The sequence below is a fragment of the Symphodus melops genome (assembly GCF_947650265.1).
Source record: "Symphodus melops genome assembly, chromosome: 20".
Classification (NCBI taxonomy): Eukaryota; Metazoa; Chordata; class Actinopteri; order Labriformes; family Labridae; genus Symphodus; species Symphodus melops.
The window spans coordinates 9,827,219-9,843,471 of record NC_136710.1 but is presented as its reverse complement, the minus strand read 5'-3'; the positions used below and the strand labels follow the sequence as shown (position 1 = coordinate 9,843,471).

Here is a 16,253-nt window from a genome sequence, read left to right as displayed (position 1 = left end):
CAATTTGGCAGCTTTGCACAATCCATCACATCTGTCACTTAAGTCCTTCGTTAAGCTCTGCCGTCACGGAAATAGAAGGGCAAATGAAAGTTGGTGTGAAAGGTTTAGGAGTGTTTGTTTTTCAACATTGAATTCAGCAGGAAGGTTAGGCGAGTGTCTCAAAAAAAGGAACACATGTTCTTGCTGTGATGGGTTTATATTTTTAAAGGATTTGTTTGTTTTATGCCTCTAGACAGGATAGAGCTGGAATTACGGCAGAAAAAGAGAGAGAGAGAGAGTGGGGAATGACATACGTACAAGGAGCGACTGGCTGGATTTGAACCTGGGACTTCCGCTTTGAGGACTACAGCCTCTGTACATGGGCGCCCCAGTTTTATCAGATTCTTGAAGTTCAAATTGTCTTTGCTTGTTGTAGTCAGTTGATGTGTCTGTTGATATCTCATTATTTTGCTTTTCCTTCATTCATTTATATATATTTTTATAATTATTTGTCATGTATATGTCACCAGGTTGTCACACTACTGCACCAAATAAAAAAAATACTTATTCTTAAATGCTTTTCTATCAGGTGCTTTAAAAAAAAAACATGTGCCCTTCTACTCTTGTTGATTTCAATGCACTCAAATTTTCTTGTTGGGGTCCACTATAATTGTGGTTAATTGTCTCTTACTGTTTTTAATTCATTAAAGTGGAATTAATCCCTATTACTAATCCAGAAGCCAGACTAATCCAGGGATAAACTGGTCATCCATCGCTCTTCTTTAGGCAGCAGTCAGTAATTGGGGTGAACAAATAAATACATTTGAATTGAATTTGCTTAAAGTTGTGGTAAATGTCCAAATTTGTACCCAAACATTTTGAGCACCAACGTTTATGAAATATGGGTGACATGAGGGTGACTTTTATGGGTTCAGATCATAAAGAGAGAAGAAATAGTTCATCCTTTTGCTTACAAATTAAATAAAACATTATACTATTAAAATGCAACTTTTATTAAATAAAGACCCAGAAATCTTAACTGCTACAGTGAATTTATACAAATATAACATTTGATATTAACATGAGCATAGTTGGTATTGTGGTGGCTAGCTAAGATGAGCATAGTGTTTTGCTAACTTTAGCTGGAAAACACGTTTTGTCACTTTAAAGAAAGTTAAGACATGCAATGGCTACATTAATAAACATTAGGTTTTCTATTAGTATCTTAGGCTATGCAAGCTATATATTAGCAAAGTTGGTTGTTTTTTCTCCTTTAAACCTATATGGTTTCTACTTGTGTTGCTGTCACAAAATATAATAGTATTAATATTATTATTTTTCTAAATAATAGTGTTACTGTCACTGTATTGAAGCTGTCATTTGAGAGAACTTGTCTGTAATCAATGTTGGTGTTCTTGCATGAAGCTTAAAGTTGCCATGCATAAGCATGAGTTTAACTGTGGCTCTTCTCTGCTTGAGCTACGCTCACATAATATTTCAGCATTTACCAATTTCCTGCACAATGTATGTAGCTTTTGGCCACTATGTAGCTGTTAAACAGACTAAAAGTGTCATTTAAAACTTAAAAGTTTTAAATGTCACATTACGTACTGCTAAAATTACTCACCAGCTGCTCTTTGTTTAGTTACTCAAGGTCACTGATTCTCCTGTTAATGCACAATGATCAGCAGCTATACCTCTCTGTATCAGTCCACTGTATAAGATCCAGATAGCAGAAGACACTCCCCTGAAACTAACCTTCATGACACGACTGTATTAAAACTCTTGTTTTGCCATTATAATTTCTTCTTCTTCTTCTTCTTCTTCTTCTTCTTCTTCTTCTTCTTCTTCTTCTTCGTTGCTTCTTGCTGGCCTGGGTCAAGCTGAGCAGAGAAACTCTCAGCTGGGCGGCTCTTTGCATTACCTGTGATCAACCTGCAATAAACCAGCTTTTGACTTGATCTCATTCAGTCTCGTTCTTCTTTTCAGATTAAACAACCCAACCTAAAACTCTTTCAGTAGGCTACTGTATTTCACATTGGTGTCATACAGCTGCCTACTAGTTTATGGCTACATACGTAGGCCTAACTATAGAAAATTGTTTACTAATTGCTACTTCAATTATTTACACAAAATTTGGGAATGTCGGCAATGTCAGTTGTTAATTAAAAATAGGCCTACAGTAGCCTATTGTCATTTCGCACAAGAACTTTTTAACATTAAGAAAATCTGTGAGGTATAGTTGTATAATTTTCTTTGAACCTTAGAAAAACGTTTAATGCAAATTTGTGCACATAAAACACATACATACAGTACAGTGCATACATAAAGTATCATAAAGCACAATTGCTTTTGATGTTGGCCTACATTAGCATGTCAACAACTTATCTATTGTATCTCATTATGAACCGGTCCACACTGGACTGAATGCAAACCGACTGGACCACTTTGGGCCAAAGCTAGATCCACAACAAGAGATAGTCTTTTGCACATGCTCATGGCAGGAACTAAACATGACAAAAAACAACAAATGACTTTTTTGTAGTATCATTAAAGTATTTGAGCCTCGAGTGTGTGACCTACATTTAAAGTACAATAAATACAAGTTGCCCAGGGTTATTTTGATACCAAGTGGAAAGCTCTGTGCAAATCTCAGCTCAGGCAGGAGGTCCAATCCTAGATGTTTTGTGAGAGGGATTAAACCATCGTGGTTTTTCTTCCATTAGTTCTTATCATTTTGCTCACACTAGAATACATAGAAAGCTTCTGACCAATGTTTTGAGGGGCAAATAGCGAAGGAATGTTAATTTTCAAAACTTTTAAATTTAAAATACAGAAAGTTATATTTTTTTAGAGAAAGGGGGTGGTAGATCTAAATTTTCAGGCCATCTTGGGCACACTTGCAGCTTATTCTCACATCAACAAAAATGTCAGTCTGTTACAACACACACACATACACACACACACACACACACACACACACTCATACACACACATACAAATAATGCAATGCAAAGAAACAGCATATAAAACAAATGTAAAATTAAAATATAAAAACATGATGGAAACAATATCATATATCAAGTATTTGCAATGTACATCGATACAATTGAATACAAATCAAAGCTAAAAAGGAATGTAGTTCTGGAAAATACCACTAGAGGTCAGCAAATATTCATGCTCAGCTATCCAGTTACACACAAGTTTCTTCTGCTTGGACTAACACTTCAAACGTACAGACTTCTTTTCCTTCTTTCAGTTCCACTTAGCAGCAAAAACTTTATCTCTTCAGAAAAAAATCCACTTTCTTACATTCTTGATTTGAAGTCTCACAGTTTTAATGTTTGTTATTGTTAATCTAACACTGACTTGTATGTGCACAGTGGTCTCAAATGTCTCACTGAATAACATCTGTGATCTTGACACTGTAACTGCATCGTGAGAAAAAAGGATTTCTCCTGTACTGAAACTGACTCATGCAGTCATGAGAGAAATTTCCTTTTCAGCAAATTCTGCTGAAACAATTTCTGCATCTTTCCTATAAAGAGTTCAAAGGCCTGATCCTTCCCTGGTGGTAAAAGTACTGTCTTGTTGAAAACATTAAATATTTTCCAGCAGTTTCTAGCCTTGTTTCCCATTTCTTCTGTTTTTCTGGTCAGTCCCTGGGTAGACACTCCTCTTCGGTGATGCCCTGAGCCTTAAGCTCTTCCAGCACGTTGTCCAAGTGGCCTGGATCGGGATAACCATGGCCTGTCAAGTTGGAGCCAAACTCTGTCTTGTGGTGCACCTCGTTCCAGATGACTGTGTCGGACTCGCCGGTGGTGCTGGATGTGCCCACAGAGAAAATAAGCCGACGGTCCCAGGCTACCAGAAGAAGTCGCAGTACCTGGAGGAAAAGATTAAATGAGAAAAGATGAAAATAGTTACAACTAGTCAGACTAAAATTAATTTTTAAACCCGACAAGGAAAGGCTGGTTCTGGTTTACCTTGCGTCCCTTTTCGCTGTCAGGAAGGTAGCAGTGTCTGGGGAAACCACGAGCAGTGAAAGGTTTTCCTGGATTTGGGTGCTCTGGGCCCTGAACAATAACCAAAGAAAATTAAATCCTTGAAAAAATAGACCAAACCATACCCTGGTAGACATACTTTATTTTAGTTAAAGCCAAGTAAGATTTCGTATGCTGTCTTTACCTGGATGCCAGGTGGGATATTATAAATAATCCGGATGGTTTTGCAGTCTGGGTGGCCCGGCAGTGAGTGGGGGATGACGTGGTACTCCATCTTGCCTGGCGGCTGGTTGCCGGTTTTGACTCCATAGATGGTCTTGCAGGTTGGACACTGCAGGCTCCCGTCTTTGTTCCCATTGTTGTACATTGCGACGAGGCATTGGAGGTGGTACTGATGACCACATTGAGCTAGGCGGCCCACTGACTCAGCCCGTGAGATGCCACCTACACCCGGGCCTTTGTAGCCTGATGGCCCGGCTAGAGCCTCCATACAGATGGTGCAGTCCTGAGATGGGAAGACAAGTAAGACATGTAAGATACAACTTTTTCATTAGCCACTGAAATCACATCTCCAATGTAATCATATTTTCAACGGGCATTGAACTACAGCTCGAGGCCCTCATCAATGAGCAATGTAAATGTTTGTGTTAGCTAAACTCCCTTATCCCTTCAGTTCAAATAATAACTATAAGATCTCAATGACAAAAGAGCAAACTCCTGCTGCTGATGCTGTTAATAAGATTCTTTCAGACTTTAACACCTTTCCTTAAACAAAAACATTCATACTTAACATGTTCACATTAAATGGTCATCAGGTCACAACACTAGCCTGTGTTGTGCACTGGTTTCCAAAAATTATTATTTTTTAAAATCCATTGTGCTTTGTGTCACTTAAAAGTTGTTAAACAAGCGCTGACCTCTTCAGGGGGATTGCGGACTTTCTGAAGATATCTCTTCACTACCTCCTCAGGGGTCTTGCCTATGAGAGAGAAAAACACAGAATGACCAACTTGCACATTATACTTACACACGTTCTTGAAAATATACAAGCAGATTTCTTTAAACTCACCTTTACGGGCCTGTTTCTTATTGGTTTTGCGGCAGCAGTGGCCCAGACCAGGGACGGGCTTGATGTCGCTCTTGCTGACAGGAGGAGGATGAAGTACCAGCTTTGGGGGGCGTGTCAGGCAGACAGGGAGTCCTGCTGCGCTCATCAGGATGCCTGTAATGCCTGGATGCAACCAGCAGAGGGGGCATGTTAGACACTTAATACTGGGTCTAATCATTGATCTGCTCTTTTCACAGGACAGAATCTATACATCTGAGATATGAAGATTATCTGTGGGTTTACTATATATTCACGATTTAATTTTATTTGTTACATATGGTGCTTGATGTCATTAGCTTTGCTGTCCGTCGGACAGTAAGTCAGTATCACGTAAAATTTACTTCTATAAACTTAACATGAATCTTTTAAGTTTTACCTTTTCTATGCATTCTTAAGAAGGTACTTTGTATTTTTTTGTGTAATTAAGACAATTTTAAACAGATAATTTACCTGCCAGTGCAGGGTGCACCGGGCTGGATCCATTAAGGTTCTTCACTGGAACTGTTGGCACTCTGAAACACAAGACAACATACTTACATTAATTTAAAAACAGCTGACCCACTTCCAGCACATTGAAGACCGCCCCGGTCATCTCTGATCAGAAAAATGTCAGAAACAGGAAATCTCAGCGTCACCTTTGAACAGAAGTGTGTTATAATTACATGGCATATGTCAGCTCCCAGTTCCTCTCATGTTAAGGAGCTTTTGCTGCGTCATGTTGGGAAACAAACAGATGCCGCTCACCATGACTTGACACACTGTCTTTCCTGTTATTGCCAGGTGAGACGTCTCGCTATGTGAGGTTTAAGATTAGGGTATGTGTGGCTTCAACCTTTGCTTGGAATAAACTTAGTAAGAACACAAGAAGAACAATAATAAAGACTTCCTGAAAACACCGATTCACTTTTTTAGGGAAACTGACCAATTACAGCAGCTTTCAATTTGTCTGAAGTATGGCATCATTCTTCTTTAATTTAGTTATCCCAAATAAGAAAAGATGAACTACTTTAATCTGCAGAATAAATGAATATTTCTGACAATTTACACAAGTAAAACCATCCTCTGCCTTTATAAAGGTTAACTCAAATAAAGAACACATGACAAAAGTCACTATTACTGTCAAGCTACAGGTTTTTACTTACGGCCTGCCAGTTTTGATCACAGTCATTTTTGGTCTCTGAAAGCACCACAGATATTCCAGCAGTTATTCCAGTAGTATGTCACTGTATCTATCTCCGTCTTCTCCTCCTGCTCGTGTGCCACTGTCACGTCTCCTTCCTCCTCTTATAGAGCTAATCCACCTGCCTCCATCTGTTGACCGCGCTCTGGTTGTAGGCCAGAGATTGGTCACAGCAGGGGATTACCTGTCAGGTATCATGTCACACTGTGAGGCTGCCATTAGGTAGACTTGAGCACATATAACTTTTATAATAACGCAGTGCCACTGCAGGGATATCCAGGCCTGAGATTTTGGCACTTTTATTTTATTATATTTTTTTTTTGCATCGCATCAGTTAAAGACGTCCGTTTAAATCATCCTTAGTATTCAAAATGATCAGTTTGACTGTAACTACCAGGCTTGGTTTATAGCCTGTAATCCAAATGTGTGAACGAGTCTGTACCTGGCAAAGGATTAAAAAAATAGCCCCTTAAGTAAAGTGATCATACACATTACATTGGTGTATCCATATGGAAAATAACTAGCAGAAAGTTTGAAGCCATTATTTGTTCTTTTCAAGATAATAAGTAATCCCGCTTTGGGGTGTTATTGGTGGACTTTGCTTGCGACAGTAACGTTCTATCCTCTGTTTTACATTCAAAATGTGTGTCCTCTTGGTTTTGATTTTGGTTTGAGGAAGCTGTTTTCTTACTTTCTGGCCTTTCCAACTCATTTGAAAAAATTACAAATCTAATTTAAAGGTTGCGTATTATCCTCCCACAGTACCCCACCCATGACCCTTTAAAAGCATTATAGATAATGGATGGATTTTATACTTCTGACCAGTCAAAATAAGTCTCAGAACTCCCCATAACATGTCTGTGAAGTTTCTTCTCTTCTCATAATTAGGGGGTTTACAAACATATTTTGCATCATTTGTGAAGTTTTTATAAACCTACTTTGTGTTCTGAGCTTTAAGACAAACTCATTTTCTGCATGTATTGCTACATGTATCTACATAAAGTCCGTTTATTTAGTATTTTACTACTTGTATTTTACCATACATATAGTATCTGTAACCAAAACTCTAAACGCTTTGGTGACTAGCACCCCTTTGGATTGCACATTACAGGGTGGGTGTATTTTGAAAACACCCACTTTATTTCACCCTAACCATGGTAATGATTTCTTGACTCAGTTTCTTATAAAAAATCTACCATATGGGAAAAATGTAAACATTGTTATAGAAGAGAAGAAGACATTTTAAATTACCCTATATGCATATCGGTGGATGTTTTAATTCAGGGAAGATGGAGTGAATTACTTTAAAGGAAGGCCCCAGACATGTGATTAGTAATCATAAATACTTTCAAGAGTTAAAAATAGGTCATTCAGGTTTGTCTGTTATAAAAGATAACACAGCCACAAGCAGTTCCCTTACCATTTAACCTGCTCACACTGTATGTACTGCTCGTTTACTGAGAATGGTGACACACTACTCGTGTGACATTTCTCTGATTCACAAAAGGAGAAAACATGTCAGCTGACTGGTCACACACGAGCGAGAAGAAGTTCATTGACATTTGTAAGCGTAAGTCATGTGACAAAACAGATTATGGATGGGACAAAGGCAGGTAAAGGTGGGTAAACAGAAAAAGGAGAGACGTGAGTCCACAAGTCACGTTTCATTGATCCCTGCTAATCTAATGGCATTAGCAGTGTCTCCATCTGGGCCGCTGGATGATGTTGAGCTGCAGCATATGTCAACACTGACAAGCACATTTAAACACACATATACTTGATTCAAACTCACACCTTAAAAAAAGTCTGATACACAGATACATCCGTGAGGTATGAGTACAAACTCATCATGAAAAGTAGGCACAGCAGCACTAATAAATCCACTGCAGCCAAAGGAGAAAGGAACCATGACAGGTGTTTGCACAAATGGAAACTTGAGTCACTGTGATAAGCTGTGACACTTGACTTGTAAACCATCTGCTCAATTTCACTGAAGGAAAATTCTCTGACACGAAACAACAGTAAAGGTCAAAAAGAACCAATCCGATTGAAAAACATCATGTGTCCACTTGCTGCTGGACAGTTTCTTTTCCAAAATCAATTTACTACTCAGATATAATATTTTAACCAGTGTCAATAAATTAAATATAAAACTCACCTTCAAATTCTCCTGTTAATTTAAGTAAGTTGCTCTGATAATCATTTAAACATTGGATCAAACGGCAAAGTATAATATGAAAGGGGCACAAAGAAAAGTTTGCAAACCCCTCACCCTACTTGTACTCTATCTAAGAAAAGCTGAGCCAGGAGTCAGGACCCACATTAAAAAGGGAAAATTAACATACATTTGAAAAGTTTTCATTGATAAAATCCTGTCAGAATATATGCCTACACACTTTGTTACCAAAATACCTTTGTGAAAATTTACCAGTGATGTTTTTACACGATTTCATCTGATTATGTTTAAATCTAATTTTCACCACAACAGACAGCGCCTCCCGCCTCGCTTAAATTGTCAAATTGTGTATAAACTTTAGTCACACAAACTGAGTACTGAACTGTAATTTCTCTAGGAAAGTGCACCACCCCAACTTTTTAAATCTTTAAATTACTTTATGAATGCTCTTTGTCAAACAGCAGTCACACAGGGTTAGCAACTGGCTAGCGAACACAGTAAAACATTTTGCAACAAATAAACCACACGGCAACCTCTGGTGCAAAAGAATGAAGCCAATGCGGCTGAAGTGCAAAACCCTTCCAGCCTGGTACAAAAAACTTTACTGGTCTGATTCGTTAATGTTCTCATGGGCACAACATCCCCCTGTTGTTAAAGATGGATCATTTAGGCTTTGTCCATTAATATTACCAATCTATGAGATATAGTCAGGACAGGAAAACTGTTGAACATGTGGATTTTTAAGTAATTTGAAGTTAGACTGTAGTTAGACTGGTAGTTTCTGTTTAGTGGACAAAACCTAAATCAACTTAAGTCACACTTTGCGAGAAATGTAAAAAAGAGATCTAGCATACTGCTAAAACATTGTGCAAATAAAGGCAATGCTTCAAAGCTAAATAATAATCCCTTCACAATCAGCAGTTCCAGTCTTTAAAATCCTACATGAGAGAAAAACTGTAAACTGGACAAAGCCATGGAGCCTTAGGTAGCTAGCAGGCAGCTAAACTCAAGACAGAGGACTCAAATCTAGTTGTTTGAGTCATCTTCCTTTTACATAAATATATTAAATAATACATTAATTGATTAAGATGATGCTAAAAAAAGTCTTAAGTACACACTGTATTTCATTCGCTTGACTTGATAAATAAAGATGAATTTAATTATCTACATGTACTTATTTATTTAAAGATACAATCAATAGCTTTTTCCTGAAAATTTCAAAATAGACTTGTATTAAAGTAATGCCACTCAACCCTCCCTTATGAGCCTCAATTCATGTGTTCTGGTGACTGTGTCTTCGGATGGCCTGTCCCCTGTCTGTAATTTAACATTCTGTTTTCTGCTAACACTGGAAGTTTTTGAGAGGGGAGATGGTGTGTTTCCCCCAGCCAATGACAGTTGAGTTTAGGAGTGAGACAATTCGGCATTTGAAACCGATTCAAAGCAGTGATTGTGACAGGCGAGGGCGTAGTGGCAAAGAAGAGAAAATATAACCACAATGAGGCATGCAGATATACAGTAGCTTCTTCTAAAATGAGGGTGAACCTTGAGTTGGCCATCAGCCGTGGACGTTGAGTTGGCCTGCTTTCTGTCGCACAGGCTGATTTGAAGCTACGTTGTAGGTTTAGGCATTAAACATACACACTACATTCTGCAGGGAGTGTGTTCTTCTCGGGGCTATGAGCCTGGAAGAACAAGCCCAGTGTGAATGTTGTTTTTACAAGCTTTAAGGAACAATGCTACTGGCTCTACCTCTACTGTACCTACCTAATGTAGGTTGAAGAGGTGTTTCACTCAATTACAGAAGCACTACTGACATTCTAGCTATACACTTGGGGATAAACCAGTATGACAAAGACAGCTGGTCACACTTAGTAGAGATTGAGTTAAGTATAAGTAAAGGGAGGAGAAGAGCCAACAGCAGAGGGGAACCAAGGCTCATGGGATCACAGAGACTCTGGAACTGTGACGTTGTAGGGTTTTGCCGCAGCAGCAGGTGCTCTCACCTGACATATTGAAATAATAGGTCAGTCACACAGCACACTTCACACAAAATACTGAGATTAGTGAAGCAAGAATATTAAGCCTGTGGTATTTGCTATTAATCTGAGGCTTAGCTGGCCTGCTAATACGAGGATATACAGAAAGTTGGTGTGACCCGTTGGGTGGGCTCACAAATTATCCTCAGCGTGTCGTTGTTTGAACAAGTTTTAATCACAGTCCACGCTAGCAGTAAATGAATGGTGTCGAAATAATTTAGGTTTTGAAAGACTTGTGCAATTATTGCATTTAGATGTGATGCAGTAGCACAAGTAAATCACAAGCAGCCTGACAACATCTTTTGAAGAACGCAGCTGAAGAGCCAGCAAAGGAAAAAGAAGTTCCAAAGACATATTGCTAACTAGCACCCTCTGGCTTCAGCACACGGATACTGAGACATCCTGAGACGCTGACATCACTTAAAACCTGAATATCACATGGATGCGATTTGTTAGATGACAAATAACTCAAATATATGTTGAACAATTGCAGAGTTGAAGTACTAAAATTGTTCAAGATAACACCTTGTATCCGGCTTCTTTTCTGGTTTGTTGTTGACAAAGAAAACATTCAAAGTTGTTTTTTGTTTGTTTTTTTAAACGATTTTAAAACATGTAGTTACAAATACACGTGTGTCTCAAATCTGAGGCCCTAATCAGTGAAGCCATTTACTAACTTAGCTAGCATGCTTAATGAAACAAGAGGCCCTAAATGTTGGTGTGACAATGTACAGTAGATAAATGCTTTGTGTCTACTGGATGTGTGTGTGTCATCATTGAGTGGTTTTTGTGAACGCTTGCCATTGTGTTCTCCGGAGATGAATGACCCCGATGGACTTTGTCACAAAGGTTGAAAAGGCTCATGAATGTTGATAAGTGATCATGTCACGCACTATGTAATGAGGACAACGCACACAAAAAAATACCCTGCAAATCATGTGCAAATAGATTTTCTTACATGTCGTGCTTGGGTTGGTTCCATGGTTATGATTCACACACATTCAATTGTTAAGAGCTGCAGTGTCTGTGTAGAGTCAATTTGATAGTCACGTCCAACGCTTAATTATTTGTGTCTGGCTTGTGTATAATAACAGTTATTGTACAAATATTACCTCTTCTGGTTTCTGTCACTTTGTTTGTGCTGAACATATTGGAAAGCAGTTGTTCCTCTCCTTAAAAATAGTAAAAAATAAAAAAAAATGCTCTGCTGTGTTCCCCAGATGGTCACTAACGCAGGGTTTCAGCTGTTTGGTGCTTGGCAATAGGTAAACAGTTGAACTCAGAGCTTCGTCACTGAAAATAGCTGCCTGTAGTCCCTAAAGCTGCTGGAAGGGAGTCACTGAAGAGGGCATCTGAGGGCCAAACCCCCTCCATAGCTCAAGGGAGCTGCAGTTTGTTGACAGTTCTTGTAGTATTCCTTATCACATTGCATCAAGATACATTTCATTTCTCTTGAAAGATTAAGATAGCTTGGAACTACATATTGATTAGCTTATTCAGCAGCCTGTAGCGCTAAAATAAGAGTGTGAGAAAAAAAAAACACAACTGCTGACGAGCTAGCATGTAAGTATTTAGCCCCTTTAGCAAAAAAACAAGAGGGCATTTCTTTGGACACCAAGTTACGTCACCAATCCTTGTCTGAGTTATAAACTTGTTTTATGTCTCCAGACCAGAAACAACCATGAACATTACAAAAAAAATGACTTTGTTTTTAATGTGTAATTTTACTCACCCAGAGGCGATTAGGGCACGTGATTGAGCCATGGCAATCCGCTGTAGAGCAGGTCTACTCAGCCCCGCCAGACTAGACCGCGGCGGCAGTGGCGCTGCACAGGCAGCAGCACCAGATGAAGACACTGGGCCCAGCACACGGGCGGAAGGCGACGGCGTGCAGGTGGAGGAAGCCGTGGAGATGAGAGGAGGAGGACCGGGAGCGGGCACTGTCGGGGCGGAGCAGGAAGCAGACAGGGAGGATGAGGCAGGGGGATGAAGGGGAGAAATAGCTGAAGATGGTAGCGTGGAGGGTGGAGGAGGAGGGGGTGGTGGTGGCGGAAGAGGCGGAGGAGGGGGCCGGGTGGAGGAGATGGATAGGGCTGCCGTAGCTGAGTTGAGAAGAGAGAGAGAGTGGGGGAATCCTCCTCCGAAGCCATAGCTAGAGCTGCCAAAGCCACTACCACCCATAAAGCCCACACCTCCAGCACCACCCATACTAAAGCCACCTGTCGCCCCAACTACGGATGTCCTGTGGGGAGAGAGGGAGCGAGAAAGGGAGGGAGGCCGAGGGAGTGTCAGAGAGTATGATCCTCCTGGGATGGGGTGACTGCTAATTTTGGGACTAGGTGGTTTTGTCTGTGGTGGCCTCCGACCAAGGGTGTGAGCAGTCGCCATTGCACCCGCTTTGACACTTAGCACTAGCATACACTGCTGACAGGCACACGGTTGTCCTAAAGAAGTGATGGCTGAAGCAGGAAGCGCCCCACTTGGATACGCACTCCCGTTTCCAGTCTGCCCACTGCCCATTCGGATCCCCATTCCCGCTCCAGAAACGTCCACCCCCAGCAGTCCTCCATGACTGGGCATGGACATGGGTCCCCATGCGTGGTGTGATCTAGGCAATGGCCCCGACACAAGGGGGTATGCCAGGTCTGAGCGGCGCTGGATGCGTCTGCAGCGCTGCGTCTGCCCGTTGATTTGGGTCATGCTTTCGAAGTCAATGAGGTAGCAGAATCCCAGGGGTGCCAAATCCAGCCAGGGCTGCTGGCGATCGCGTGCCGCCTGGATGGCGATGCCGACGTCAGTGTCGTACAGCGTCCAACTGCCGGTGTCGTTCTCCCACTCCCACAACCAGCCCTGGCCCGGTGCTGAAGTGGGATCGTAAAAGCTGCGTCGTACCGGTCGAAGGGTACCTAGGAAAGCAATAAAAAGGTCATGAAATAGCATACAATTATTCATAGGTTAAGGGCTTTCTGTTGGTGCAACTGCATTAAGGAATACAGTCATTCTGCAGTCATCTGTCCATTAGCTCTAACTGAATTTCTCTGAATTTGTGGTCACCAACAACAATTCTACATAGAAAAAATAGATTAAGCATTTTTTTTTCCTTCTCAAATTACTTGTGCATGTTGGTGCATGTTGCTGACAGGAAATGGCAATAAGACTGCAATGCTTTTTTTGTGGAAAAGGGCATTACAACCCTAACAAATTCAACATGTCTGTGTTTGCTTGCTGAGAATTTGGGCAAACAGGTTGCCCCTGGTAACAGCACTTGGTGTTCTGGTTTCTGATTGGCTGGCAGCTTTGATCCGACCCAAAGCTGGCTGTGTTTGCTTTCCCAGGGAATCCAAAAAAACTCTAGTCTTCATACTGTAAAGCCTTCACATCTAAAACCTTGAGACGGAAACACAAAAGTGGAACAACAAGTCCTCAACAGATGGAGCCTTTTTGTGTATTATGAGGTGTTTTTGTCAGAACTGCATAACATTTCCCATTAACACTTTCTGACAGTAAGGCCTTCAAGTATTTACACTTAAAAAAACAAAAACAGAATTTAATAAAACCAGAAGCACAGCCTTGATATAAAACAGGGAAGCTCATTCACAGACTTTGTTCCAATTTAACCCTTTTTTTTTCAAAGACCTCGGACTCCTGAATACCCTTCTCACCCTTCATCTCCTCCTCCTCCTCCTCCTCCCTCTCTCCCATTTAGACTGGGGCACCCTGTATGCCTCCACCCCCACCCTACAAGTTCAGCTTCTGCTTGGTTGCAGAAAAAAAAAACACACACAATGATTTTGTCTGCTAATGATGGAAGAGATGGTAAACATGCAGGTCTCTGCCAAACTTTGACAACTGACTGCTTTGTCTTACACTGCTTGTAATTAAACTTTGATTTGTGAAATGGTTGCTTCTCAATAAAGATTGAACATTTCTATCCCATACAATAAAAAAATTATGTCTACACATTGTGTGATGATTGCGGACCTACAGCTTTGGCTAATATGACGCTTTCACATTGTTGTTGTTTGATATCCTCACTTAACTGAAAATAACAAAATAAGACGTGGCAGTATCTCTCGTCTCTCTGACACAATAATTGGAACAACTCCACTTTTCATGTCTGGTTCTGAAATATATATAAAATGGACAGGCCTATTAAAGACTGAGTTCGAGGGAAAGTCAATGTCTGCTGGTATGACTGGACAAAGCTGCTACTGTGGCCTTGGTAAAACATGTAAAAACACACAGGTCCTACAGCAATGACTCACTCCGGCCCTGAATCCTTTCATAATCAAAACATTCCGGCTCTAAACCTCTAAAATACATGTATTAGGCAGGAGAATGCAAACTACGAGGGACCAGATTTTTTGATCCCAATAACAATGAAACATTTCAGTGACTGCTGTACAAATAAGAAGCCATCATGCAGCAAAATACACCCACAAAAGCAGCATTTCGTGGTTCAGAATTCTCAGATAGGCTTGTAAAGACAGCATAGACACTCAGTTTAATTTTTTTTTTTTTTTAAAGGCCTCCACCTCAGGCCCAGTTACACCGTTACATCCTCCACCATGTGTCTCCTCTCCGCTCCTCACCTGTGTCTTGTCGGAACTGGTGCATGGAATGCAGATCGATGATGTAGGGCGAGAGGCGCGAGTCCACCTGGCCGAGGACGACACTAGCACAGCGCGGGTTGCTCCGGATGACTGCCTCGATGTGATGACAGACAGCCGGGCTGTAGGGCCGCCAGCGTCCGTGCTCGTTCAGCCATTCCCATACCACTACAGCGGATGCTAGTAACATCCTATTCCTGCAAGGATGGAAAAACAATAACGACAATTAGGAGGCACAGGCGATTTAAGAGCGACATTTAAACACCCAGCTGCCACTCCACTGTGCATCCTTGCGCACAGCGGCGCTGCATCCATCTTGGACAGTTTGCAACCCAGATGCGTCTCCTATATGTGGATTTAAATATATATTTTTAGCATGACACTATAGGCAAACCGTACCTTCCATGTTTGTAGTTTCGGTAATGCAGCCGTCAGTATGTCCCCTTATCGCACACTGAGTATATATAGAGCGTTTCAGGGGGCAAAAAGCCTTGTAGGATGGTTGCATTTTACTCCCTATGCAGATGAGTGACGTCTGCTGAAATCATTTCTCCGGCACAATCAAGTTAGGATGAGAGGAGAAAATGCAACTTGGATGCTCACAGTGGTGCGGCAGTCGTGAAGTGGGTTACTACTGTGACAGACTGGCTTTGAATTTGCAGTTGCTTTTAACCAAATCTGTGCAGCCTGTCAGGTCGGATGAGATTCATAAAAAGAAAATAATATTTACCAGGTTTGATCGTATCCAACGTCTCCAAAGAAACACTGCTTTGTTCAACAACTGGGATGCATTGTAATGATCCATCTATCACTATAATAATTTGTCTTCAGTCTTGAGGTAAAATCCCGTATTTCTGATAAATAATTGATTTGACAATGTTCACTACAGTTGTGTTTTATCTATAGAATCGTCATTATCTAATGGTTCATCCACAATGTCTCGATAAAGTGTCTCTCAACCACAACCGAGGATAATTTATCTGGTGGAAGATACATATTTGACACTGGAGTGCGAGAAGACTCCCACGCAACGAAGGACTCCGGTATCCAATCAGATTTGACCAAGTCCTCAGTCTGGCCAATCACGAAGTTCGCTCATTTTAGACGCTCAAGCAGTCTCTGCTTGGTTGTTTTTTGTGTGCGTTTTGAAAACCTTA

General features: G+C 40.8%; 1 protein-coding gene across 2 annotated transcripts; it reads right to left on the bottom strand.

Moving 5' to 3' along the window:
- Positions 1–1,626: 1,626 nt before the first annotated feature.
- Positions 1,627–16,091, bottom strand: dtx4a (deltex 4, E3 ubiquitin ligase a). Of its 2 annotated transcripts, none has more exons than XM_079371872.1 (9): positions 15,827–16,091; positions 15,079–15,293; positions 12,219–13,392; positions 5,542–5,603; positions 5,053–5,214; positions 4,901–4,962; positions 4,168–4,488; positions 3,966–4,055; positions 1,627–3,865 (listed from the first exon to the last, which is right to left on the bottom strand). In XM_079371872.1, exons 2-9 carry the CDS (start codon positions 15,284–15,286, stop codon positions 3,635–3,637), a joined length of 2,310 nt encoding a protein of 769 aa, XP_079227998.1. In that variant the 5' UTR covers positions 15,287–15,293; positions 15,827–16,091; the 3' UTR covers positions 1,627–3,634. The 2 variants fall into 2 exon arrangements, with proteins under 2 accessions (XP_079227998.1, XP_079227997.1); XM_079371871.1 differs by lacking the exon at positions 15,827–16,091 and adding an exon at positions 15,496–15,712.
- Positions 16,092–16,253: the final 162 nt, after the last annotated feature.

What these genes read in the sequence shown, in the direction of transcription:
- dtx4a (XM_079371872.1), bottom strand. Translation starts at nt 15,286, where the DNA reads ATGTTACTAGCATCCGCTGTAGTGGTATGGGAATGGCTGAACGAGCAC. An exon ending in CGTGCCCTAATCGCCTCTGG is followed by an intron (nt 5,604 to 12,218) that starts GTGAGTAAAATT and finishes CTTGTGTTTCAG; the next exon opens with AGTGCCAACAGTTCCAGTGA. An exon ending in TAAGAAACAGGCCCGTAAAG is followed by an intron (nt 4,963 to 5,052) that starts GTGAGTTTAAAG and finishes TCTCTCTCATAG; the next exon opens with GCAAGACCCCTGAGGAGGTA.